The sequence below is a fragment of the Canis lupus genome, chromosome 12 (genome assembly GCF_048164855.1).
Source record: "Canis lupus baileyi chromosome 12, mCanLup2.hap1, whole genome shotgun sequence".
Taxonomy (NCBI): domain Eukaryota; kingdom Metazoa; phylum Chordata; class Mammalia; order Carnivora; family Canidae; genus Canis; species Canis lupus.
Window position 1 is genome coordinate 39,089,387 of NC_132849.1, and position 26,320 is coordinate 39,115,706.

At 40.7% G+C, this 26,320-nt stretch overlaps 1 protein-coding gene across 2 annotated transcripts in view; it reads right to left on the minus strand.

The window, feature by feature from the left end:
• Nucleotides 1–23,822, minus strand: part of TTC27 (tetratricopeptide repeat domain 27) — a 172,046-nt gene extending 148,224 nt beyond the window's left edge. Inside the window, exons 1-5 of one of the 2 annotated variants that reach the window (XM_072770575.1) lie at nt 23,499–23,822; nt 22,207–22,384; nt 21,496–21,625; nt 14,443–14,583; nt 9,898–10,000 (exon numbers count right to left, since the gene is read on the minus strand). In XM_072770575.1, coding sequence (XP_072626676.1) covers nt 9,898–10,000; nt 14,443–14,583; nt 21,496–21,625; nt 22,207–22,384; nt 23,499–23,598 — 652 coding nt within the window. In that variant the 5' untranslated portion in view covers nt 23,599–23,822. The remainder of the gene's footprint in view (nt 1–9,897; nt 10,001–14,442; nt 14,584–21,495; nt 21,626–22,206; nt 22,385–23,498) is intronic. The other variant, XM_072770576.1, reaches the window with a different exon arrangement.
• Nucleotides 23,823–26,320: the final 2,498 nt, after the last annotated feature.

Consider the following 26,320-nt stretch of genomic DNA (forward strand, 5'->3'; position numbering starts at 1 on the left):
AGCACAGGCCAAACAGGGCCCCAGGCACCCACTGGAGCCCATGGCCTAGCACTGAAGCCTGGTGAGCCTGCCAAAGGGAAGCTAGCTAGTTAGTTATTTATTTATTTATTTATTTATTTATTTATTTATTTATTTATTTATTTATTTAAAGATTTTCTTCATGGGACACCTGGGTGGCTCAGTCAATTAAGCATCTGCCTTCAGCTCAAGTCAAGATGCGAAGATCCAGCCCTGGGAAGAGCTCCCTGTTCAGTGGGGAGTCTGGTATTCCTCTCCCTCTGCCCCTCTCCCCACGCTCTCTCTCAAATAAATAAAAGCCTTTAAAAAAATAAAGATTTTATTTGAGAGAGAGAGAATACACACATGCACATGGGAGGTAGGTGGCAAGGGGGAGGGAGAGGGACAAGCTGATTCTGTTCTGAGTGTGGAGTCCAAGGGTAGGGTTCAACCTCCAGACCCTGAGGTCATCACCTGAGCCCTAAACAAGAGTCCCACATTAAACCAACTGAGCCACCCAGGTGCCCCTAGGGGAAGCCCTTTAAGCTCCTAAGAAGTTTAGATGTTGAAAACATTCCCTGTGCATGGAATTTGATATTATATGGTTTATTAAGATCTGTTATGGCTGGCCTTGGACATTTTTTGTTAACTAGTAGATTCAGGAGATGTTGGAGTAGGAGGATTAATGTTGATGACTTTAGGATGCTGGCTCCATCATAGGTATAATTATGCAAACTAAAACTCCAGAAAGAACTGCCAGAGAAGGAATAAAAAATAAGATTTCATAGGAAAGTACTCATGTTGATCCTGAAAAAAAGCAAACCAAGGGCAATAGCAGCAATTGAGCAGAGTCTCAAGCACAGAAAATCCAAATACAATTCATAGGAGTCAGTGTGAACAAAGCTGACGTTAACTCTACCAAACGTTGTATGTACCATAAGGGTTTCAATTAAGTAAAGTATGTATAAAAAATAAGTAAATAAATAAATAAAATGTTTAATATAGTTTTATGTTAACAATTCTGTTGAGAACAAAGTAAGGAATCCTCAGGGAACAAAAACTAAGTGAAAATTGAACCTCAGGAATTAAGTAAGCATGCCCTGAGGCCATATTCTGGCTGAAGCTATCTACCAAACCTTAGGAAATCCCATTTTTATGGCTACAAGGAACACCAAAGACAAAAGATGAGGAGGCCTGGACCCACCCAAAGTAGCTGATCTAACAGGAGACTGCACTTGAAGCTGAAACCCAAAGAACTGTATCTTCAATGAAAGATTGAAAGGAGATAAGTCTGCCAGGCAGAAGAGTTCAGCAAGAAAAATGGCACTAGAAGAACAGTAAAAAATTTATCCTAAGAGGGGAATCCCTGGGTGGCTCAGCAGTTTAGCGCCTGCCTTTGGCCCAGGGCGCGGTTCTGGAGTCGCGGGACTCCCCAGCATGAAGCCTGCTTCTCCCTCCTCCTGTGTCTCTGCCTCTCTCTCTCTCTCTCTCTCTGTCATAAATAAATAAATAAATATTTTTTAAAAAATTTATCCTAAAAAAAAAAATTAAAAAATAAATAAATAAATAAAAATTTATCCTAAGAATTCATAATCATAAGCCAGCCTTCACAGATTTGTGACATCATGTCAAAACAGGAAAGTGCTAGCCAACTCCAATTCCTTTCCTAGGAAGGGAGGGAGGGAGGGAGGGAAGGAGGGAGGGAAGAGAAAAGAAAGAAAATCCATCCCTCCCTGATATGCATACTTCTCAAGCTTATTTCCTACTGCTGCCCCTCCTACTGCTGGTCCATCCTTCTCCTGCTTCTCTCCCCTTCTCAATGATTTCCCTCTATTCCATCCTATCCAATCTAATGAATTATGATATATCGCTAGAATTGTGCTAGATCCTATAGCAAGGTTTATGCCTTGATCTTCCCTAATAAGAGGATGGGGGAAAGAAGAGCTAGAAAGAGAAGACACGTAATCATTATTTAATACACAGTTAGGGATCCCTGGGTGGCGCAGCGGTTTGGTGCCTGCCTTTGGCCCAGGGCGCGATCCTGGAGACCTGGGATCGAATCCCACGTCGGGCTCCCAGTGCATGGGGCCTGCTTCTCCCTCTGCCTGTGTCTCTGCCTCTCTCTCTCTCTCTCTCTGTGTGTGACTATCATAAATCTCTCTGTGTGTGACTATCATAAATAAAAATTAAAAAAAAAACACACACACACAGTTAATGTGATGTGAAATTGTGTGGTACTGACCATCAGTACAAAAGAGGGGAAATCCATAAGGCTGGGATAGTTGTATAAGCCTTTTTTGGAAGGGCGGCCTTGAAAGATGGGTAGAAACTTGGCTACAATTCATCATAAGGCTCATAAGAGGAGTCCACATGGGTCTTGTTCACTGCTATATGTGTACCACCTATCATAGCTAGTGCTCAATAAATATCACAAGAGTGTACAAATATTTAAAAACCTTTTGATGGCTACCATCAAGATGGAAATCCAATGTCCTAGTGACCTAGCTCCTACCTACCTGTTCAACCTTATCACCTGACACAAAACCCACCCTCAGAGTCTACTCCTACCATTGGGAACTACCAGAATTCCCAAATGCTCAAAGATGTTTCAAGTCCCTCTGCCTCTCTTTGTACATGTTATATGTCCTTTCCAACTTCACCTAGTAAATTCTTATTCATTCTTCAAGAGTCAGTTCAAGCATGAGGCACTTTGTGAAGCTTTCTCTGATCTCTCAGGTTTAGACTAACCACATTCTCCTTTCTCTATATGCCCTTTGTTTCTATTTGTATTTTTACCCCTGCCCCACTGAGTTCATCGATATCCCTAGCACCTAGCACAGTGACTGACACATGGTAAGCACTGTAAAAACAATTTTTATTAATTATGAAATTGAGTAGAAAAGATAAATTCAAAGGTAAAACAGGAAATAATTAAAGGCTTTCCTAATCCAAAAAAGTGACATAATGAAATTGGTATTTAGAAAAACCAATCCAGTACTGATGTGAAAGAAGGAACAAAGGGCCAAGAAAGGGCCTATAAGTCAGGTGCAAAACTTCTGATGTGAAACAACAGTAACAGTAGACTTAAGTAACTGGGTGCTGGTCATACAGAAGGACAGACCTAACCAGTCACTATCTGTTGCTCAACAGCAGTCCTGTCCAATGAAACCTTCTCTGATGAAGTAAGTATTCTCTAGCTGCACTGTCCAAAATGGAAGCCATTAGCTACACATGGCTTCTGAGCACTCCAAATGCACCTAGTGAAACTGAGAAACTGAATTTGTTATTTTATTTTAAATTTAAATCATCACAAATAGCTAGTGGCTACTATACTGGACAGCACAGCTCTCCGGCTAGCAGTTGTAACAAAATCACAGATTTTTTTAATTAATAAAAGGAAGCACTTTGCAGCAATTATGGATCCTAACAATGCAATGCATTCTCTCTCAAAGTAATCAGAAAGTGCCCAAGGAAAGAGGAAATAACTCTTTTGGATACAATCTTCCAATGGGTTCCAGCATTAGGATAAGTGGAAAGCTGGCCTAAGAAGAATCACATTATTTTATATCTGGAAAGGATTCAATGATCATTTTACACGGAAAGAATCCTTGGTTTGGAAGTCAGATGAGTTGCCTAAGGTCACACAGGAGGACAGAGTAGAAACCAAAAGCCAGATCTTAAAATACCATGTTTTGTTAATTGAACTGTGATCATTTCAGAGGTGTATACTGATGTAAAATGTTATCAACTGCACACTTTAAAATATGAGTAAATACTGCAGGTCAATTATACTTCAAAAAAACTGCTTAAAACACACACACACACACACACACACATACACATTACATATGCCCCACCCTACCATCCTCTGGCAACTCTTCAGTTCTAGCTCATAGAGTTACTGTAAGGAATAAACCAGTTAATGTATTTAAAGACTCAGAACAGTGCTTGGTATGGAGCTGGCACTACAGAAACATTAACCACACTATTATTATTAGATACCAGCATTCTGCCCTACTGACCAGCTGTGGAAATGTAATACAAAAGTGGGCAGGATTTGGAGTTACAAACTCTAGATTATAGGTCCGGCCCTTGGGCAATCTGAGTCTCAGTTCTTTGTAAAATGAGTTAATTAGCTGAACAAAATAATCTCTAAAGGACCTTTCCAAACTGAAGGTTTTGGACATGGCTGAGCATAGGAGTTGCAGGAATGGGAAAGGATGCACATGGGACCCTTAGGGAAGAACTGATAAGATTTAAGAACTGGCTAGATGCACAGTATGACGGAAAACTATGAGTCAATTATGAACACGGTTTCGAGCTGTGTATACCTCAAGGTTTAAATAAAGAAAGGAGCAAGTCAACCCAGTAGACGTGTATTTATTATCTTAAAAAATCAGTAGGTTTTCCATGGAAACGAATATTCATGACCTTCTGGACACAAATGTTATCCAGTACATTTAAAAAATATATGCTAGGGATCCCTGGGTGGCGCAGCGGTTTGGCGCCTGCCTTTGGCCCAGGGCGCGATCCTGGAGACCCGGGATCGAATCCCACGTTGGGCTCCTGGTGCATGGAGCCTGCTTCTCCCTCTGCCTATGTCTCTGCCAATCTCTCTCTCTCTGTGTGTGTGTGACTATCATAAATAAATAAAAATTTAAAAAAAATTTAAAAAAAAAAAAATAAAATAAAAAAATAAAAAAAATAAAAAATATATGCTAAACCCAAAATCCCTTCTTACAAGATTATTTTAAAGCTATGTTAAAATCCCAGGCAGCCTCGGTGGCTCAACGGTTTAGCGCTGCCTTTAGCCCAGTGCCTGACCCTAGAGACCCAGGATCGAGTCCCACGTCAGGCTCCCTGCATGAAGCCTGCTTCTCCCTCTGCCTGTCTCTACCTCCTTCTCTGTTTCTCATGAATAAATAAATAAAATCTTAAAAAAAATGAAATCCCTATGGATAATTATAATTATCATATTTAGCATATTTTAATAACATTCATTTCAAAGTATCAATTCTTTTTTTAAATCAGTGCACTTATCAATCACCAAGAGACTAATCTCTTGGTCAGCTCTTCTGATGTGGAAACAACCTAACCCTAGAGTCACAGAGTTGCCTGTAGATGTTATAGCAGAACTCTCAGACGAAGCATTTCGACCTGTTTTCTCTTAGACAGTGACTTCTTCACAAGCTGATCCTCAAACAGCTACACTGCAATACTACATTTCATGCACTGTATGGAATGCATTTTCAGTATCAGCTCCCTGAATAAACGGCTGAGTATGCACCTAAGCAGTCTTTTAGAGAATCGTGGTTTCACTGGTGTGACATCCAAAAGAGTGCCTCAATCATACTGAGGAGCATACTTTGCAAGAATCTTACTCTTTTCATAGATGTGACCAGTCCAACAAAGTTATGCTGACATTCTGATGGGCTCTATTCCATTACAAATTTATTGATGTCACATTTCTGGACAAAAATATAAAGATCACAGTTGTTCATGAAATCTTCACTTTTGGTTCATGGACTGAAAAAAAATCCTGCCAACTTTTTGATGATCCTTCAAGGGCAACATTTCAACTATAATATCCTTCTCTGGACACTGAGGAGTATTTCAGTTATAACTGACTGCTTGGTCAACATTTGGGTCAAATCCCAGAACAAAAAAATTTTTTAAATAAAATTGTTTAAATTTTGCAGTTTAAGACTATCTGCAGGCCTACCTAAACATAGCCAAAAGGGACCAATTTATGACTAGATAAAATGAAAAATGTCGTTGATTAGCCTAGAACAACAACATAAAAAATGCTTAATTGTAAGCAAAGCAAATGATATGCTGCAATATACTACAGAAAAGAATCAAGACCACTTGGGGAATGAGTCACTTAAGAGTCATATTTTCCAGATCTTAGTTAACTCTTTCTGTTTGGAAACTTAATTTTACCCCACAGAATAGAATTCTCTCTAAAACATAACATATGGTTCTTCCCTTTTAAAATGGCACATAAGGAAGGCTATTTTTTTTCTTTTCTTAACAATTAATTATTATAGAGGCACCTGGGTGGCTCAGTTGGTTAAGTGTCTGCCTTCAACTTAGGTCATGATCCCAAAGTCCTGGGATCAAGCCCATGTCAGCTCTAGGCTCAGCAGGGAGTCTGAGCCCGCCCCTCCCCGAGTAAATATAATCTTAAAAAAAAAAAATAATTAATAATTATGAACATTAGTCCCCGAGATGTGGTAAAAATGTAGCCATAAATGCAAATTTACATAATATGGGACTAAGGGAAGTAATGTGACTTTCCCTACAGCAACTGCATCAAATTTGATATCCTATAAAAAGAAAAAATAACTCTCAGTGACATCTTTTTTGTTCACTACCAATTTTCCATAAAAGTATAATAAAGTATAGGAAACTGATCTTAAGCAGTGTAACGTAATTACTTTTCTACAAAATTAAACAGTGGGCTGAATCCTGATGTCATCTTATTCCAAATGCTTTTACTATCCTCTGGAAAGGACTTTTTTTTCCCCCATTACTATCAGTGATGTTCAAGTCACCCAAGACTCAAAACTTTACCCAATTTCATTTTTTTAAAATTTTTTATTTATTTATGATAGTCACATAGAGAGAGAGAGAGAGGCAGAGACACAGGCAGAGAGAGAAGCAGGCTCCATGCACTGGGAGCCCGACGTGGGATTCGATCCCGGGTCTCCAGGATCGCGCCCTGGGCCAAAGGCAGGCGCCAAACCACTGCGCCACCCAGGGATCCCCTTTACCCAATTTCATGAACTAGAAGCTCATCCCCACTCTTTTTCCTCCTTTGTACTAAGTTCGCTTATGGAGCACTCTACATCATTTCAAAAATATGCAATGGCATGAATGGAGGAGACTCAGTCTACACCATCTACATTTTACTAAACATAGAGGACAGCATGTCTGCTAAATGGGGCATTGGGTCTTCATTTTGTAGGTTCATTCGAAATGAACTCAAAGGTTCATTCTGTTTTTCATTTTGAAGAGAACTCTACCCCTATGCAATTCTATCAGGAGAGATTCAAAATTCATATAGCAAAATTGAAGGATCAATTTTCTAAGTGCTACAGTATTCCACTTTTGGAAAAATTCTTGTACAGAAGTTAAATCAGATGAAAGTTGCTATTGAGATGGAGGATGACAAATGGAGTTCTAAAATGTTTCCCTCAAAGCACATGTAGAAAGCCTCAATAAACCTCAGCTGTTGTTATTTAACAAACATGTACTAAATATGTACTATTTTCTAAGTACTATGCTAAGTAGAAAGAAGTTTAAAAAAAAAAAAAAAACGAGCTCACAGGGAGCTCACAGTCTAGAGATTCTGTAGCCTTAGTGAAAATAAAGATGGTTCAGAAAGCTAAATTTGCTCATAAAAATCTTTTATAATCCAAAGCATTAAACCAAAGACTACTGTAGGAAAAAGGGATAGCTGTTTTTCAATTCTGTTACTCAAATATCATTGTATAGAAAAGCAAATTCCTTACGTGTAATAAAACAACTAATCTATCATATGTCAGGTGTAAATTCCATACTAGAATACACACACATACACACACACACATATATATATTTTTTTGTATATATACAAAGTCTGATCTAACATGTCTTTTGCTTGTTCCACAGCCTTGTATTACCTAAAATCCTAAAAGAATATAAGTGGTCTAAGTCTTGGCATAAACAATATAAATCAATCAATTACTATACTCACTGCATAATACTTTCCTTACTTTCCCTTTTTGAATCATGTACAGATGTTCATTTTATCTAAGATTAGCATATGCTTATGTATTTCTACCCTCAAACAAAAAACAATTGAGAAATTAATCTCAACAAAATTACCAAGCTTAGTAATATCTATTACTGCACAAACTAATATCTTCCTCTAGTGTGCTGTGGTCTAGACTGTTACTGCATAGATGTATCTATCCTTAAAGGAAACAGACTGCAGAAAGGTATAGAAGCTTCTTGAAATTGCATACATGCATATGTTAAGGGTTGTTTTATCCCTTCATGAATGTGCTATCCATCAAGTACAAATCATTGCTTCTCCACCCAGAGTGACACAAACCACTCCTTCCCCAACACATCCCCCCTTATCCATGGGGGACATGTCCCAGGACCCCCAAAGGATGCATGAAACCACAGTAGTACCGAATCCTAGATACACTACATTTTTTCTCTCTCTCCATGTCTTTTTGTACTGTTATCACACATCTTCTTGTGATGATGTGAGACGGTAAAATGCCTACGTAGAAGGTGAAGTGAGAGGAATCATGTAAGTATCGTGATGTAGCGTGATGCTTTGATCTTCTGACAATAGGTCAGAAAGAGGATCATGTGCTTCCAGACCACAGATGACTACAGATTAAGTAAACCATGGAAATAAAAACCATGAATAACAGACAGTACTGTACACATATAAGCACATGTATACATTCTCATGCCAAACATACTCTTGCTACGTGAAAGGAATATGGGCTTTGGAATCAGACATACCTTGTAACTCAGAAGTTCATTACCAAGTCCTTTTGTGTTCAAGTTTCCTTCACTATAAGAGAATCTGTTTTTGTTTTTGTTTCATAACTTTTGCTAAGAATAATCATTCCAAAAGCCCAGGGAAACCAAGTGTCTAAGTACTCAAGATTTTTCCTCTTTTCAAAATGCTTCCTTAGGAAATGTGAAGAGCATTTGTAACACAGGCAGTGCAAGGCACTGACAGAGGTGTGTGGTTTATACTTTCATTTATATTTTAGGTCCTTTTTATATAAATTACATATTACAATAAAAATAATATAAAATGTAAAAGTGCCTCTCTGTCTACTGTCATCCTCAGTAAAGTCTATTTCCTGCCAAATATTAAAAAAAAACAAAGGCTTTCTTCATGTGCTCAATAGGACAGAGGATGAGTAATTTCTACTCTGCATGTAATTTGGCACAATTTACTACAACTGGAGTCTGTTTCCTTCAAAGGTACATCTATGCAGTAACAAGGTAGGCCACAATACACTAGACAGGACACTAATTTGTGCAGTAACAAATAATACTAAACTAGGTGTTTGATTGAAATTAATTTCTCAGTTTTCTTTTGTTTTGTTCTACTGTAGAAATACATAAGCTTATGCTAATCTTAGATAAAATGAACATCCGTACATGATTCACAAAGGGAAAGTAAGGAAAGCTAAGGTATTTTTTTAAAATAAAGTTTAAAAATAATAAATAAAATAAAATAAAATAAAATAAAATAAAATAAAATAAAATAAAATAAAATAAATAAAGTTTATGTTTGTTTCCAAAGAGGCTTCTTAAAGAACAGAGAAAATATTAAAATACTTTTAAGCAATTTGCGATAAAATCCTGGTAACCTACACTTTCTAAATAGATAAAATAAGTGATAGTGATTACCTCTTTTAAAATTCAATGGCAAAAAGAAATTCTATAATCTGACACCCTAATAATTTGTGATATTCCACACCCAGAAATAAAGGGGAAAAAAAAGAAACAACCTCAACCAGAAAACTACTATTACCTATATAAAAAAAAAAAAAACTACTATTACCTATATAAAAAAAAAAAAAAAAAAAAAAGGGGATCCCTGGGTGGCGCAGCGGTTTGGCACCTGCCTTTGGCCCAGGGCACGATCCTGGAGACCCCGGATCGAATCCCACGTCAGGCTCCCGGTGCATGGAGCCTGCTTCTCCCTCTGCCTATGTCTCTGCCTCTCTCTCTCTCTCTCTATGTGACTATCATAAATAAATAAAATAAAATAAAATAAAAATTAAAAAAAAAAAAAAAAAGTAAAAAGGACTGTCTCAGCTTAGAAATTAGCATGGAGCTGCGTGCCCACATCAAACAAAATCTGCTACGTACCTTCCTGGATACAGTCTCCAGCAAGAGCAGAGAGCTGTGGTGAGCGCTCCTCCAGTAACTGCTGGTGAATACTCACACATCTCAAAGTCCACCATGGCAAGCTCTAGGAAAAAAAGTACTACGTAAGCTGAAAATAAAGGCCTCTCTGAAAAACAATTTTTACATTAATTGAAATCAGTGTTTAGAATCTTTTTAACATGCGTGAAATTAAAGTTATGCTTCAACAAACTTATCCATCCACTGCTCTGTCCTTGGGTATAATACCCAAATCTGCTTCTTTCTCTTCTTCAAGAATAACCTCTCTCTTCCATTCTCTCAGAGCCTGTAATTTTAGCCAGTTGGGCTTCCTGATGCCATTCAGAACTTAGTATCTCCTCCTTTAAAATGTTTGCTGCTGTCATCATCTCCACTGTGGCACCCCCTCAGCACCACAGTCCACACAGCAGCTCCTCCAGGAGAGCTCCAGCAAGAATTTCCAGGAGGCAGAGTATGCAGTGGTGGTAATGGGAGGGGAGGGGTAATTTTTCTTCCCTCCTCTGAAATTCTAGCATATTATTTGTACTACTACCTCCTTTGCAAACACATTCCACCACATTCATATAGGTCATCCCTAGCTTTCAGTGTTGTCCACCATCTGCCCAATAAGATAAGAAATCATGTCCTGCTCATCTCTACATCCTCCTCAAAGCAATGTATTTTACACAAACCACACATTAAGAAATACCTTGGATTCAAATATTTCCCAAAACTAACCCAATCCCTTCCATATCCTTGTGAAATCCCTCCATGAAGCCTTCTCCCATGAGGAGGGCACACATCAGTCTCTCACTTCTCTGAACTTCTGCACTGTTCCTAGAAGTTAGTACCACATCAGACAGCTCTTATTTTTCAAGAGTAGAACTCCACCTGGCCCAAACATTTTGAGGATAGACACTGCTTTTTATACACTGTCTTGACTAATGCACAGGCTGAGAACACAGTAGGCTTTTTTCTACTGTCTAGTGTTCTTGATTACTATTTAAAAAAAAAAAAAAAAAAAAAAAACTTGTCCCTGGAACACCTGGGTGGCTCAGTCAGTCAAAGCATCTGATTCTTGATTTTTGGCTTAGGTGATGGTCTCAGGGTTGTGAGATGGGAGCCCAGCGTTGGGTCTGCACTGGGTGTGAGGCCAGCCTGGAATTCTCTCTTTCTCTTTCCCTCTGCCCACCCCCCAGCCCCCATTTCTGCACGCACAAGGTCTAAGTAAATAAATCTTAAAAAAAAAAAAAAAAGAAAGAAAAGAAAACATACATCATCAGGTGCTGAACCTTTAAACATCAGATCAACACATTAACTCTTTAAGATTTTATTTATTTATTCATGAGAGACACAGAGAGAGAGAGAGAGAGAGAGAGGCAGAGACACAGGCAGAGGGAGAAGCAGGCTCCATGCAGGGAGCCTGACGTGGGACTTGATCCTGGGACTGCAGGATCAGGCCCTGGGCTGAAGGCGGTGCTAAAGGTTGGGCTCCCTGCATGGAGCCTGCTTCTCCCTCTGCCTGTGTCTCTGCCTCTCTCTGTCTATCATAAATAAATAAATAAATCTTAAGGAAAAAAAAAAATTGCGAGCTTACTCCTTTTTTTTTTTTAAAGATTTTATTTTTGGGATCCCTGGGTGGCGCAGCAGTTTGGCGCCTGCCTTTGGCCCAGGGCGCAATCCTGGAGACCCGGGATCGAATCCCATGTTGGGCTCCCGGTGCATGGAGCCTGCTTTCTCCCTCTGCCTGTGTCTCTGCCTCTTTCTCTGTGACTATCATAAATAAATAAAAAAAAATTTTTTAAAAGATTTTATTTTTAAGTAATCTCTACACCCAATGTGGGGCTTGAACTCACAACCTCGAGATCAAGAGTCACAGGTCTACCAACTGAACCAGCCAGGTGCTCTTCATTTTTTAAATAATTATAAATAAGGAAAATGATATTTCAGAAAAATTACCTAGCATAATGTCACGCAGCTATTAAGTGGCTAAGCAAGACAAACTCTGATCTGATTTCAAAGCCAAGACACTTTTTACTCAACATTTACGTATTACTAATACTAGCCTATCTACTACAGATTAGAGGATTGGGGGGAAAATCACCTTCTTTTATAGTTCCACAAAAACATCACAATGAACAACTAGATATATCCTTTACAAGTAAGCCTACTCAAAGCTAACTTTAAAAGGTTAAAATTAACTTGGATAAGTGTAGGACACTTCTTTTATTTTATCTTCACTTATCAAAGAAGTCATTTTTATATCATCAATTAGAAAATGACATATTAAAGATCCAAAGAAAAAAGAACTGTCATGTTTTCATTGAAAGGCAAGATTTCAGCAAAAAGTGATGTTTGCATGGTGACATGTAACAAGAAAACAGGGTTGTAAACCCAAGTCAAAAATTGTTTAGAATCTGTTTAGAATTCAAATAACTTGTCTCTCCAATCCTACAAAGTATGACATCCACAACTAGCAATTCACATATCTATTTGTTCTAAGTTGACAGTACATATACCTTTTTTAAAAATGCTTAACAGGGGTGCCTGGGTAGCTCAGTTGGTTAAGCATCCAACTCGATTTTGGCCCTGGTCATGATCTCAGGGTCATGGGATCGAGCCCTGCACTAGGCTCTATGTTCAGGGCAGAATCTGCTTGGCCCTCTTCCTCCAACCCCTCCCCCTGCTCGAGTGTGCTCCAGCTCTAAAATAAATAAATAAAATCTTTTAAAAATAATGCTTAACATAATTGCTGATGAAAGTTTTCCACCAACAAAATTTATAACTGTCTCACTCACTCATTAATAACTAAGTCATGGGCAGCCCCAGTGGCCCAGCAGTTTAGCACCACCTGTAGCCCAGGATGTGATCCTGGAGACCCGGGATCGAGTCCCACATCAGGCTCCCTACGTGGAGCCTGCTTCTCCCTCTGCCTGTGTCTTTGCCCACCCCCCCACCCCCGTGTGTGTTGCTCATGAATAAAGAAAAAAAAAAAAAAACTAATTCACTAGAAAGAAAATAATGCCATTTGGCAGCCTTGTACCTTGGCAACTTTCTTCAGAGCCAATTACTAGTCATTTTATAAGAGAGCATTTCACTCAGATCAACTCTGGAAACATTTTTTTAATTCAAGCTAACAGGGCCAAAAAATCACAGATAAGGCCTCTGACATATTGAAACCCATCTAGTAAAACCTCTTCTAGTACAACTGATTCCAATTCCCCTGACTTTCATGACAATGATAGAGGCAAAACTTGCCTTACCTTTTCTTTGTCTAAACTGAAATACTTAGGAAATTAAGCCCTTACATAGTATAGACCAAGTCTACATTCTGCCAACTGAAAACTGTTTCTCAAAATTTTTCAGCCAATACTAAGAAATTGAGAGGTTTCATATAAAATTTAATTTATTATTTCTGGTAACATGGGTCAAGCTGCCACAATCAGAACAGGAGTCAGTAAGCTATAGTTTCCAGGCCAAATCCAACAACTATCCCTTGTTTTTGTGCAGCCCAAGAACTAACAGTTTGTACATTTTTAAACCCCTGAAAGAAACACAATAGAATATTTTGTGACATGTGAAAAGTATATAATTCTTTAAAGAAATGATGTAACAGGGGTACCTGAGTGGCTCAGTCCATTCTGACTCTTGATTTCAGTTCAGGTCATGATCTCAGCACCATGAGATTCTCCCTCTGCCCCTCCCCCTGCTCATTTGTGTCACCCACACTTGCGTTCTCTCTGTAAATAAGTACTTTTTTAAAAATGATGTAACAGGGATGCCTGTGGGGACTCAGTGGTTGAGCGTTTCCCTTTGACTCAGGGCATGATCCTGGAGTCCTGGGATCAAGTCCCACATTGGGCTCCCTGCAGGGAGCCTGCTTCTCCCTCTGCCTTGTCTCTGCCTCTCTCTCTCTCTCTCTCTCTCTCTGTGTCTCTCTTTTTTTTTTTTTTTTTTTTTTTAATTTTTATTTATTTATGATAGTCACAGAGAGAGAGAGAGAGAGGCAGAGACACAGGCAGAGGGAGAAGCAGGCTCCATGCACTGGGAGCCTGATGTGGGATTCGATCCTGGGTCTCCAGGATCGCGCCCTGGGCCAAAGGCAGGCGCCAAACCGCTGCGCCACCCAGGGATCCCATCTGTGTCTCTCATGAATAAATAAATAAATAAATAATCTTAAAAAAAAATGATGTAACAGACATTCAACAAATGCTGTAATAAATTCAACCCGAATAATGAACCAAGGTATGATGTGAACCAGGACACAGTAATTAAGATCCACTGTAAAACTAATGAACATTGATATACATTCACACATACACATATATACATCTATTTAATCCTTTTAAAGGGGCTCAATATAATCTCACAAAGAGAGAACATTTTTATTTTCATCAGATTTTACAGTGAATTACCTAGTCAACTAAGAAACACACCAAAACACTGTCAGCATCACACCTGAAGTCTGATGCTACTCAGCACATAAGTCATCCCTGGGTATGAACCAACTGCCTTTTTTTCTTTCCTTACCTGAACAGCTGTCAGTTTATGCCTTACATTCACTAGAATAACTCGTGCTAATAAAAGCAGTATAGGCTTTGAGGTCAGGCTGTAGACTGATTCACCGTCTAGAATAAGCAGATTCAGAACAACTGTATCCAGTCCTTTGACCTAAAAAAAAAATATGTAAGACAAGACGACATGATTTAACAAAATATTAATCTTTATAGGTCATATAATAACATATTTTCCTTAACTCAGCTTTGAAACAAAGGCATCAATCTATTACACAGCAATTGGCACTGGACAGAATCATAACATTATAAATGCCCCTGGAGACCCACAAATCCTATATGCTTGCACTTTAGAAGAACAGTGAAATTAAGAAAATGCTAGTATTGAAGAGGCTTCATTCTTTATAGATTTACTTACAAAATATCATCTCTAAAAAGCATCGCTATGTTAAAGTACTTCTAGTAAATACATTTCACATATACTTCATTAGCTGGCAAATGTCATGACAAAGCAGGTCTGCTCCATAATTCCTTTTTTTTTTTAGGATTTTATTTATTTATTCATGAGAGACAGAGAGAGAGAGAGAGAGAGAGAGAGAGAGGCAGAGACACAGGCAGAGAGAGCAGCAGACTCCATGCAGGAAGCCTAAAATAGGATTCAATCCTGGGTCTCCAGGATTACGCCCTGGGCTGAAGGCGGTGCTAAACCACTGAGCCACCCAAGCTGCCCTTGCTCCATAATACCTAAGCCAAACAGCCAGTAAGGTCCTACATAGCAAATGCTGAGTGGGCTTATAACCATGGACCGGTAAGAACATAAGGCTGCAAAAAAAGAGATGCCTTTGAAAAATCCACTCCTTGGCTGAACAGAGATTTTCTACAATGGACAAGGCACCCGTGTTTTCTAAGATGTGTACTTTATAATTTTGACAGCTACCATAAAATAGACAGCAAGCATGCTTACATATTAGAAGCACGGGCTCTAATGTAATAGACACAGAATAGTGTCCTTTTTCTGCCTCTTACTCGTTTGGTATGGGTAAATTTTTTAACTGAAGCCTCAAATATGAAATAATAAAACTCACTCATTATAGCGTTCTCATAAGGATTAAATTAAATAAGCCAAATAATGCCAGTACTTGGCTCAATATGTTGTTGAAGAGCTCAATATGGCCAAGAAAGAAATAGCTGTGGGTTCATCCACTGTCCTACCTTCATCATCAAGAAGTGTAACAGAGAAATAGAGATTTACCATGAAAAAGCGCCACCAAACCACAAACAAAGCTTACCATTACCTACACTAAGGGCAAAGGAATTTTTTTTTAAACTTCAATAATTAAGAAACTATGGTGACGTTATTATGGCTACCTCAATTTTAGAAGGAAATAGATATAAATGTTATGTGTAGCTGAAAAATGACACAGAAGTCAGTGTTTGAACAGAAATCCCAGCGTGTTGTCCTACTCCCAAACCACTGTTCTTCCTACCACTCCAGTTGCCTTCCCCACAGATCTCTTCCTGCCTCTCAGGATGGTTCAGGACCAGGCCAAGCATTAGAAGGCTGCAAGACAGGGCCAGGATCACATCTAGTCTTCTGACTGGGACCACTTATGGTGGTGTGCTACTGACATACAGATAATGGAAGAGGCCCAGTGTAGAGGAGCCCCTCACCGTGAGATCAGTCTGCAACACATGAGCCCAAGGTGTTTTGTGAGACCTCCAAGTGGAGGTGCTGAATACACCACTGGATACACTCACTTAAAAGCTTGGGAGAAAAACCTGCCCTCTGTACCCAGACTGTATTCACAGCCTCATCGAGTTCTCTTCTCATACAAAGATACCAAAATAAAGATTTAACCACCTTTATTTCCCAAAGTCCCAACCAAACTGGTGAAGTACAACAAGATATGACATGCCTTTAGGACAAGAATCTGGGTGCCTGGTTGGTTCAGTCGGTTGGGCAGCTGACTCTTGATTTCAGCTCAGGGCATGATCTCAGGAACGTGGGATCGAGCCCCATGTCAAACTCCATGCTCAGTGAGGAGTCTGCTTGAGATTCTCTCTCTTTCCCTCTCCCTCTGCCCTCTTCCTTCCCTGCTCTTATGCCTCTCTCTCTCTCTCCCTCTAAAATAAATAAATCTTTAAAAAAAAAACCATATTCTAATCATTTTGAAATGAGAAACACATTAATTTAGCAGAAATTTAAATCATTCTCTTCTAAATGAAATCTCTATAGATAAGTAATAAATGAGTAATTTACTAGGGTAACAAAAAACGATACAAAGCAATAGCCCGTGGTATACTACCTATGTATACTGTCTCTGATACTCAAACCCAAGGGTGGTTACTAAACCACCTACTCTTCAATTCAAAATTCTCTGGAGACGGGCGGCACCTGGGTGGCTCAGTCGGTTAAGCATCCAACTCTTGATTTCAGCTCAGGTCATGATCTTAGGGTCATGAGATCAGCCCTGCTGTCTGGCTCTGTACTTGGTGTAGAGTCTGCTTTAAGATTGTCTCTCCCTCTCCCTCCCTCTGCCCCTTCCTCTCCTCACACATGCTCTCTTCTCTCTCTAAAATGAATTAAAAAAAAAAAAAAAAACCTTCTCTGGAAATGGTATTAACAAGGCAAGTAATAAATAAATGAGTGAATGTATGAATAACCAAATAAACACATTTCTCTTCCCAGTGCTACCTTGCATCATCATGAAAAAATGAAATGCTTTTCTATCTTCTGCTTAGGTAAATCAGCTTCTGCCGACCCCCAAGATATAACACTGATATTCCAGCTGAGTTCTAAATGTGTTTCAAGAGGTTTTGGGAAATGAATGGTCTGTTTTTAAAAAGGATTGTTTACATTTTCAATAAAAACTGACAAAGCAAAGGTTATGACTCTCTTAGGAATTATTCCTCAGTCAAGACAGCATGTGACATGTAAAAATAAGTATTTATCATAATAGTGAAAAAAAGTTGAACATCAGCAAGCCTGAGATAAATTTACTATAAAACCAGATTACTAAGATCAACCTTTCTTTGTAAGAGGTGACCAGTAATGCTTGGACATGGGCCTTCAGTGCTATACCTTTGGTTAGCACCAGACATCGGAAAACAGTATTAAAAATGGACAAGGCCATAAGTTAAAAGCAGGGAAAATGAATTTGGCTTTGGTCACTATACTCCATGACCATAAAATATGTTCACAAATATTTGTGCTTCACAAGAGCTAAGAAACATAAATCAGCACAGAAAAATGACAATTAGAAAATACTGACGTGTTTAAAAACTTCAACTCCCCCTACCTTCCAAATTCTCAGATTGCTGGCAAAGAGTATAAATTGAATATTCCTTTTAAAAACAAACTGACGGGATCCCTGGGTGGCACAGCGGTTTGGCGCCTGCCTTTGGCCCAGGGCGCGATCCTGGAGACCCGGGATCGAATCCCACATCAGGCTCCCGGTGCATGGAGCCTGCTTCTCCCTCTGCCTGTGTCTCTGCCTCTCTCTCTCTCTCTCTCTCTCTCTCTCTCTCTCTGTGACTATCATAAATAAAAACTTAAAAAAATTAAAAATAAATAAAAAATAAAAAAACTGACCAAAAAAAATAATAAAAAAAATAAAATAAAAAATAAAAACAAACTGAGAGGCGCCTGGGTGGCTCAGTCAGTTAAACATCTGCCTTCAGCGCGGGTCATGATCCCAGGGTCCTGAGATGGAACCTGCTCAGCAGGGAGCCTGTTTCTCCCTCTCCCTTTGCCATTCCCCTGGCTTGTGCTGTCAAATAAATAAAATCTTTAAAAAAATAAAATAAAAATAAAAACAACCTGACCTTACCAAAAAGAGATGAACATGCTTACACTCTAAGGCAAAGCAACTCCACTTGTGGATATATAGAGCACTGCAGAGCTTCCCCACTCCTTGCTGGGAAGGGTGTATAAGTGGCTAAAAGATCATAGCCCGAGGACCAGTAAAAACAGCATCCTCCATTAAGCACACTGCATTAGTCATTTTTTAGTATGCTATGCTTTGAAATTCTTGCAAATGATTTCCAGAAGATGTGTTCCTAATAGCATTAATGTAATATACAGCAATAAATAAAAAGGAAACGTACTATATGGCCATCAATAGACAGACATATAGATTCTGATGCAGTCATACAACTGAAATACTATACAACAGTAAAAATGAATAACAGTATTTTAAAATACAGTATTTCAAAAAACAGTATTTCAAAAATATACCATTGAGCAAAGCAAGTCACAGAAGAATGTATACAGTTTGTTTCATTTTACAGAAGTCCAAAAACTGGCAAAATTAAACAATAGGTATTCTACAGTTATATAGGTGCTGAAACTATGAAGAAAAGCAATGGAATGGTTAACACAAAATTCATGGGACTGGCTCATGGGAGAGGGCGGCCGGGGACATCATCCAGAAGCGCACGCAGGGGACCTTCTAAGGCGGTATTTCCCAACCCCTTTCCCAGTCACAGCACACGGAGAAGATGCTATGATTAGTGGTGCACAGCAGGGATCTAGCAAATGCTGCCAACCAGAAGGGACCAGTTGAAAGGCTCCCCCACACCCACACAGGCCCCACACAGGGCCCCTCTGCTCCACATCTGTAGAACAGTGGTCATGAAGCTCTGTTCTCCTGCGCTGCTAATGTTTCTCTCTCAAACTGGGTGGTGAGAACAAAGGAGTTTTATTTATTTATTTATTTTTTTTAATTTATTTATTTATGATAGAGAGAGAGAGAGAGAGGCAGAGACACAGGCAGAGGGAGAAACAGGCTCCATGCACCGGGAGCCCGATGTGGGACTCGATCCTGGGTCTCCAGGATCGCGCCCTGGGTCAAAGGCAGGCGCTAAACCGCTGTGCCACCCAGGGATTCCCAACAAAGGAGTTTTATTATTTCAACTGCATACACTTCATATGCTTTTTTCCCCCAATGTATGAGATAGTTCTAATGGAAAAAAAAAAAAAAAAAAAAAACCAACAACTAAAATCAAAGTCTCAAAGTTTCAGGCAGCCTGGGTAGCTCAGCGGTCTAGCACCTGCCTTCAGCCCAGGGCGTGATCCTGGAGACCCAGGATCGAGTCCCACATCAGGTTCCCTGAATGGAGCCTGCTTCTCCCTCTGCCTGTGTCTCTGCCTCTCTTTGTGTGTCTCTTGTGAATAAATAAATAAAAATCTAAAAAAATTTTTTTTAAAAAGTCTCAAAGTTTCCTACAATCTGGCCTGAATCCCATGAAGTCTGACCTTTCAATGCTACTTCAGCAGGCTCACAACATCCCGCTCCCACAAACACTGCACTCTTCCCCGCTGTGAGCATCTACTTACATGACCGCACCCAGACTGCCTTTCCTCCTCTTCCCTACCTGTCCATTTCTCATCACCCTTCAGGTTTAACTCAAGGACCACTCCCAGCTAAACTGACAAAATTCCCATTCCCCACATCTCTTAACTTCAATATTTTACAGTCCAAATCTCTCATGTAACCTATTTCTGTACTGCTTTGAATTGTTACCTGACATCACAGGTGCTTCTGCACTAGTATAGCAGAAAGAGGGCTGGATTTGGACCCAGAAAATGTGGCTTCCAATTGCCTAGCTCTAAGACCTCCAACAAGTTTCCTTCACCACTGGGAGCTTCCATTTTCTCATCTCCAGAATCCTCAAACTGATAGAACATGTGAATTGGGATGCCCGGGTGGCTCAGCAGTTGAGCATCTGCCTTCGGTTCAAGTAGTGACCCCAGAGTGCCGGGATCAAGTCCCACTTCAGGCTCCTTGCAAGGAGCCTGCTTCTCCCTCTGCCTATGTCTCTGCCCCTCTCTGGGTCTCTCATGAATAAATAAATAAAATCTTTAAAAAAATTTTTAAAAACAGAACATGTGAATTAAGCACTCACCCCACATATCTGTGTGCAACAAACACTTACGACTTTGACTATTTGGTGAATTTTTAACCTAAACCACAGGGCTGAAGAGGCAGAAACTGTTTCATACACAACAAGAGAAGAAATGAGATGTTCCATATAAGCAAATTTCTAGACAACTGAGGCATATCTCTTTAAGTGACAATCTTTGGGATTTTACTTTAATGACAACTTTTATAAAGTGAACATTAAATTCCCTTCTTAGACATAACATACAGAAAATTTTTTAATCTCTTGTTAATGATTTAGGGCCAGGATCAGAATTTCAATTATTCTATTACAACATAATATAGTTATTACACAGATGTGTACAGAGCTAATTACTGTGGCTATCAGATTATGGCTGTTTTTGTACTTCTCTTTCCACTCCCACCATCAGATTTTTAAAATATATTTTACTTATTTATTTATTTTCAAAGATTTATTTATTTGAGAGAGCATGCGAGCAGGGGGAGGGGCAGAGGGAGATGGAGAGAATCTCAAGCAGACTCCATGCTCAGCAAAGAGTCCAATAGAGGGCTGAATCTCTTGACCCTGAGATTAAGACCTGAGCCAAAACTAAGAGTCCGACTCTCAACCACAGAGCCAGCCAGGTGCCCCTATTTATTTTTTTAAGTAAGCTCTATGCGTAACGTGGGGCTCGAACAACCCCAAAATCAAGAGTCATACACTCCACCAACTGAGCCAGGCAGGAGCCCTTCTACCTTCAGATTATTGTTTATTTTTAAAGATTTTATTTATTCATGACAGACACAGAGAGAGAGAGAGAGAGAGAGAGGCAGAGACACAGGCAGAGGGAGAAGCAGGCTCCATGCAGGGAACCAGATGTGGGACTCGATCCAGATCTCCAGGATCACACCCTGGGCTGAAGGCGGCGCTAAACCGTTGAGCCATCGGGGCTGCCCTACCTTCAGATTATTAACACTTATCTCTAATAATTCCATTCCTGACACTGAACCTTCTGGAAGTACTTGAAAAATCTGATTAATGAACAAGCATTCTTAGTAGATTTTGTACAAGGTAAAAGTCATGTTTTTTTTTTCCTACCTACTATTAACTCCAGTTTATAAAAACCAGTTCCTAAAGAAAACAGTAACACAATAATAACTATATATGACATTTCCAAGAAGCATACCTCACTGAATTGCTGGAACAAAATGGACGGCAAAAAATCCTGAGGTTGTAAATCAACGGGCGGCCCTGTCCAGTTACTCTGAACAAAAAGTTGCAAACTGCTTACACCAATTAGGAATATCACCTGTTGTCTGCATACAAGAATAAAGAAACAAATATGAACCACTGTATAACCACAATTTCATTTCAGTTTTACTATTAAAAATGTAAAATATTAACCAACATGCACAGAGATTATCCAAATATTACAAAATAAAATTTCTGAAACTTAAACAATTTATGTCTCAATGTCTAATATTATAACCATGAGCCACACAGGGCTCTTTTAAATTTAATTACAATTAAATGAAATTTAAAATTGTGTCCCTCAGTTGCACTACCTACCTCAAGCTCAACCACATGTGACTAGTGGCTGCCATACTGAAGAGCACATTTTCCAACAATGACTGTCTTAGACTGGCAAAGCACTATTAGATGTATTCAGTCGGCTTTTCTATGAAGATTTCTTTTCTTTTTTTTAATGTATTTATTCACGAGTGACACAGAAAGAGAAGTAGAAACATAGGCACAGTGAGAAGCAGATTCCCCACCAGGAGCCCATTGCAGGACTCAATCCCAGGACCCTGGGATCGTGACCTGGGCCAAAGGCAGACACTCAACACTGAACCACCTCGGCGTCCCTTCTCTATGAAAATTTCAAATAAAATTCTACCTTTCAGTTGTGTCCAAATCTGTTGAGTAATCCAGGAATGTTACTATCTGCTTCTCTAGGAAGCTGTCAATCTTTTCTTCAGTCATCATTGTTGAGTTAAAAATATTTTGAGTCAATGAACTTAAGAATATGGCCTCATAGTTCCCTTCGAGCAGCAATTGTAAGAAAGATCCACTCTCTGCAATATAAAAAATCAGCTCAATAATCCAAAAGACCAATTCTTTTCATGTTGTAAAGGATAACGCTATTAGGCAAATCTACCATTTTCACATGCAAAAAAAAATGTATTTCCTTAGAATGCTTACTATACATTAATCACAAAGCACTGAACAAATTCCTATTATTCTATGAACATCACTTCTACAATTCACAGCTCATCCATACGATGAGCCGCAAGGTAGAAATTAGATCCAGGAATAATATTCCTCATTGGTCATTTACTGCTGGAAATTGAAAAAGAGTCCTATTCACAACAGAAAAGTTTCTACAATCGGGTCTAAGGCCTTTCATAATGTAGCTTCTCGGATCCCCACTATTGCCCTGAGGAACAGCTGGTTCTCTCCCTGCTCCTCTAATACCCCATGCACCTTCCCGCCTCCACATTTTTACACCTGCGATTTCTCCTGCTGAGCTCTTCTCCACTTGTCTGACCTTTTTAATCAAAATTCAGCTCATGTCTGACTCCTTCCATGAAATCAGACTTCAAAAACTACCTCTCTCCAGAAGCACCTGTTGCCTTCACACACACACACACACACACACACACACACACACACTTAGACACTGTCCTACTAAACTGTTATTTTTCTTCCGGGTCCAGCCTAAATCCCACAACCAGATGGGCCTTTATCCCACATCTGTCACTAGTAAACACGCTTTTAACCCTGCCTCTCCAGTAAATGTGCACAGTTCACAAACATTACATCGTTGCTGCCTCGTTTCAACTTTTGTGCATATCAGCTGTGGGACCCGGAATAAATTAGTCAATCTGTCTTTAAACGTCTTCACCTGCTAAATGGCATGAAACGGAGTATCCACCTTAAGTGTTTATCGCAAGGATTAAATGACCTTAAACGTTAAGGGCTCCGAAAAGAAGCTGACCGGGCTTCGGCGGTTACCGCGGAACCCAGGCAGGGAGAAGGCGCGGAGCCCGGGGACCCCGCCCCCCGCATCCAGCAGCAAGAATCCTACGCCTAAGGGATCAGCCAGATTGCGGCAGAAAAAAAAAAATAATAATAATAATCGAAACAAGGAGGACCTTCCAGTGCTCCGGGCAACCTCGCCTCTCTCACCTGAGCCGGAGACTCCCTCCTGCTTCCACCGCCGCCGCTCAGCCGCGGTGGCGAAGCCCCTCAAAACTGCCAGCTCCGGCGTCCACATCACCCTGGACATCGCTGCAGTCAAAGCGGGTTCCCACAGGAGTCAAAAGAAGAAAGTGAAAGGAAGAGGGTCCAAAGATGCCGAAATCTAGCGGCGACAGTGCCTGTGAATACTCCCACGGCCCCGGAAGCCCACGTGCGGACATCGTCACCTGGACGCGGCCATGACAGCAGCGCGGGACACCCTGGGAAAGATACGCACGCGCCGCTCGGGTTTCCGGCCGGGAGACCCACGCCTGGCCTTGGCACTGAGCATGCCCAGTAGAGATGCCCCGCCTGGAGCAGCGAATGGGCGGGTTGGAGGGCGTGGTCTGTGCTGGCCCCGCCCAGAGGGGGCGGAGCCAAGGGGCTGTGCAAGACTTGAGGGAGGCGGGGTCCTCCTGCACCACCCTCCGAGGCTGGGGCTGAAAATGCGGCTGGAGGCCCGGGTCTTGTCCTGCGCAGAGATTGCAGGAATGAATGATCTGCCGCTTGCGTTCCTAAACATTTTTGGATCAGAACCTCCTGACTACATGACCTTCACAAAAAATGCAAAATGCACGTGGGCATTTTAGGGTACCCTAACAGCATTCGGGCACCATTCCCGGGAAGTTAGAGACCCTCTGGAGCGGAAGCGCAAGAACCACCTCGCAGAGAATAGGTCTTTTTTTCTTAGAACGAATTAAAGTATAAGGGAAGTTTTGGGGCGCCTGGCTGGCTCCGCCGGAGCAGCATGCGACTCTTGATCTCCGGGTAGTGAGTTCAAGTCCCAGGCTGGGTGTAGAGATGACACACATACATAGCTAACTAAATACATAAATAACTGTTTTTTAAAAGTGGGGGCACTGGGGTGGCTCAGTGGTTGAGCATCTGCCTTCGGCTCAGGTTGTGATCCAGGGATCCTGGGATCCAGTCCCCTGCATGGAGCCTGCTTCTCCCTCTGCCGGTGTCTCTGCCTCTCTCTGTGTGTCTCTCGTGAATAAATAAATGCAATCTTTAAAAAATAATTAAAAATAAAAAGTGTAAGAAAACTATCTGGTTTTGATGCTGCCACTACATAAATCATGACTGAGTGGGACCTCTGACCCTGTGGCTGGTGCAGCGAAGCTTGTGCAGGATTGACTGAGTCCAGAAACCTGCCACCCTTGTGTGTCTGCCACTGAGGTCAGAGCTGGAGCCTGATTCGACCTCCTTTCTTTTCTATAGCCATGCTCCTAGGCCAATACCGAGGCTCAGAACGCCAGGCCTCAGGGAGCCAGGACTCTACCCCAGTGGGCTTGAACCTGCACTGTGAGAGTGCTGCACGCTAGCCAGGGTAACTCTGACCAAACGGCATTCTTGGAGCAATCTAGTGCCAGAGATCTCTGAAAGAGCCTAGCCCAGTGCCGGCTCCAAGGATGTCAGTACCCAAAATCACTCCAGACTGTGGAGGGAATGGTGCTCAGCTTCAGCCAGCAGCAGCCACGAGAAGCCAGATCTGGGCAGAGTGGAGAAGGGAGGATGCCCAAGAATGTCTTCTTACTGATAAGTAAAAGCCATTTGTACAGGAAATATTTAATCAGCATGTCGTTTGGTCTTTTTAAGCACAAAATCCTACACTGTGTAAACCATTTGACAGTTGTTAGAGCTATTAAAGCAGAGACACAGTGGCCGCTACAGTAGGTTGATCACTTGCCTGGAAAGCCACATTGTCCCACACAGTGAACTTGGTGCTTTCTCTGTAATTCAAGGTTAGTTTGAGTAAGATATGCTTGACAATGATAACAAGTACATTCATCTCTCTTCAGGCAAATAAAAATGTGGGAGAAAAAATTATGGTCTCAATTGAAAAAAAAACTAAAAACAAAAAAACAGAGTGGACACTGAGCTGGTGAGTAGGCTATGTCCACTTTAGGATGACCAGAGTGGCTTGGCTGGGTGGTCCTCTGGGAACCCTCATGTTACTATATAGTTAGTCTTTTTTCTTGGGCTGGTCAGATTTCTCAGAGACATTTTTAATCTCCTACCTGGGCAATGAAGGTCCAGTTGCCAGAGATCCAGAGACAAGCAGAGCAGGAAAGCCAGGAGCCTCAACATTCAAAACCCAGTCTGAATGTCAGACCCTCTAGAGACCACTGCAAGGAGAGTGGAGGGGAAGAGGTGGGCAGGGGTTCCAACAGACTGACTCAGCTTTGCAGGAGTCCTCCTCATTTCAGTCCTTCCTCTTCCTAACCTGAGACCTCCAGTCCTAGGGCATCTAGTGCTCCCAGTTGCTGAGTCTTTCCAGGATGCTTCAGTCTAGATACAAGTTTACCTTAGCTTCTCCCATTGCACTTTTAGGACTGGGCTTTCTCTGGTCAGCTATAGCAGTTACTTGCTCCCCACCAGGGCTACCAAGTCTCATCATCTCTTCCCCTGCAGGTTACGTCGTAATTTTTTTTTTCTTTATCATGGATTTAGTGTTTTTTTTTTTAATTTAGTGGGTTTTGAAGAAGGAGGGATGGCATATGTTCAACATGCCATGTTTACCCTAGAACCTTAAACTGTATTGTCAGTGACACGTTTCTCCAAGTAGCTTCAGGTCTGATACATGTATGTGTTTTTTTAAAAAAAAGATTTTATTTATTTATTCATGAGAATACCCAGGAGAGAGAGGCAGAGACACAGGCAGAGGGAGAAGCAGGCTCCATGCAGGGAGCCTGACGTGGGACTCGATCCTGAGTCTCCAGGATCACACCCTGAGCTGTAGTCAGTGCTAAACCACTGAGCCACCAGGG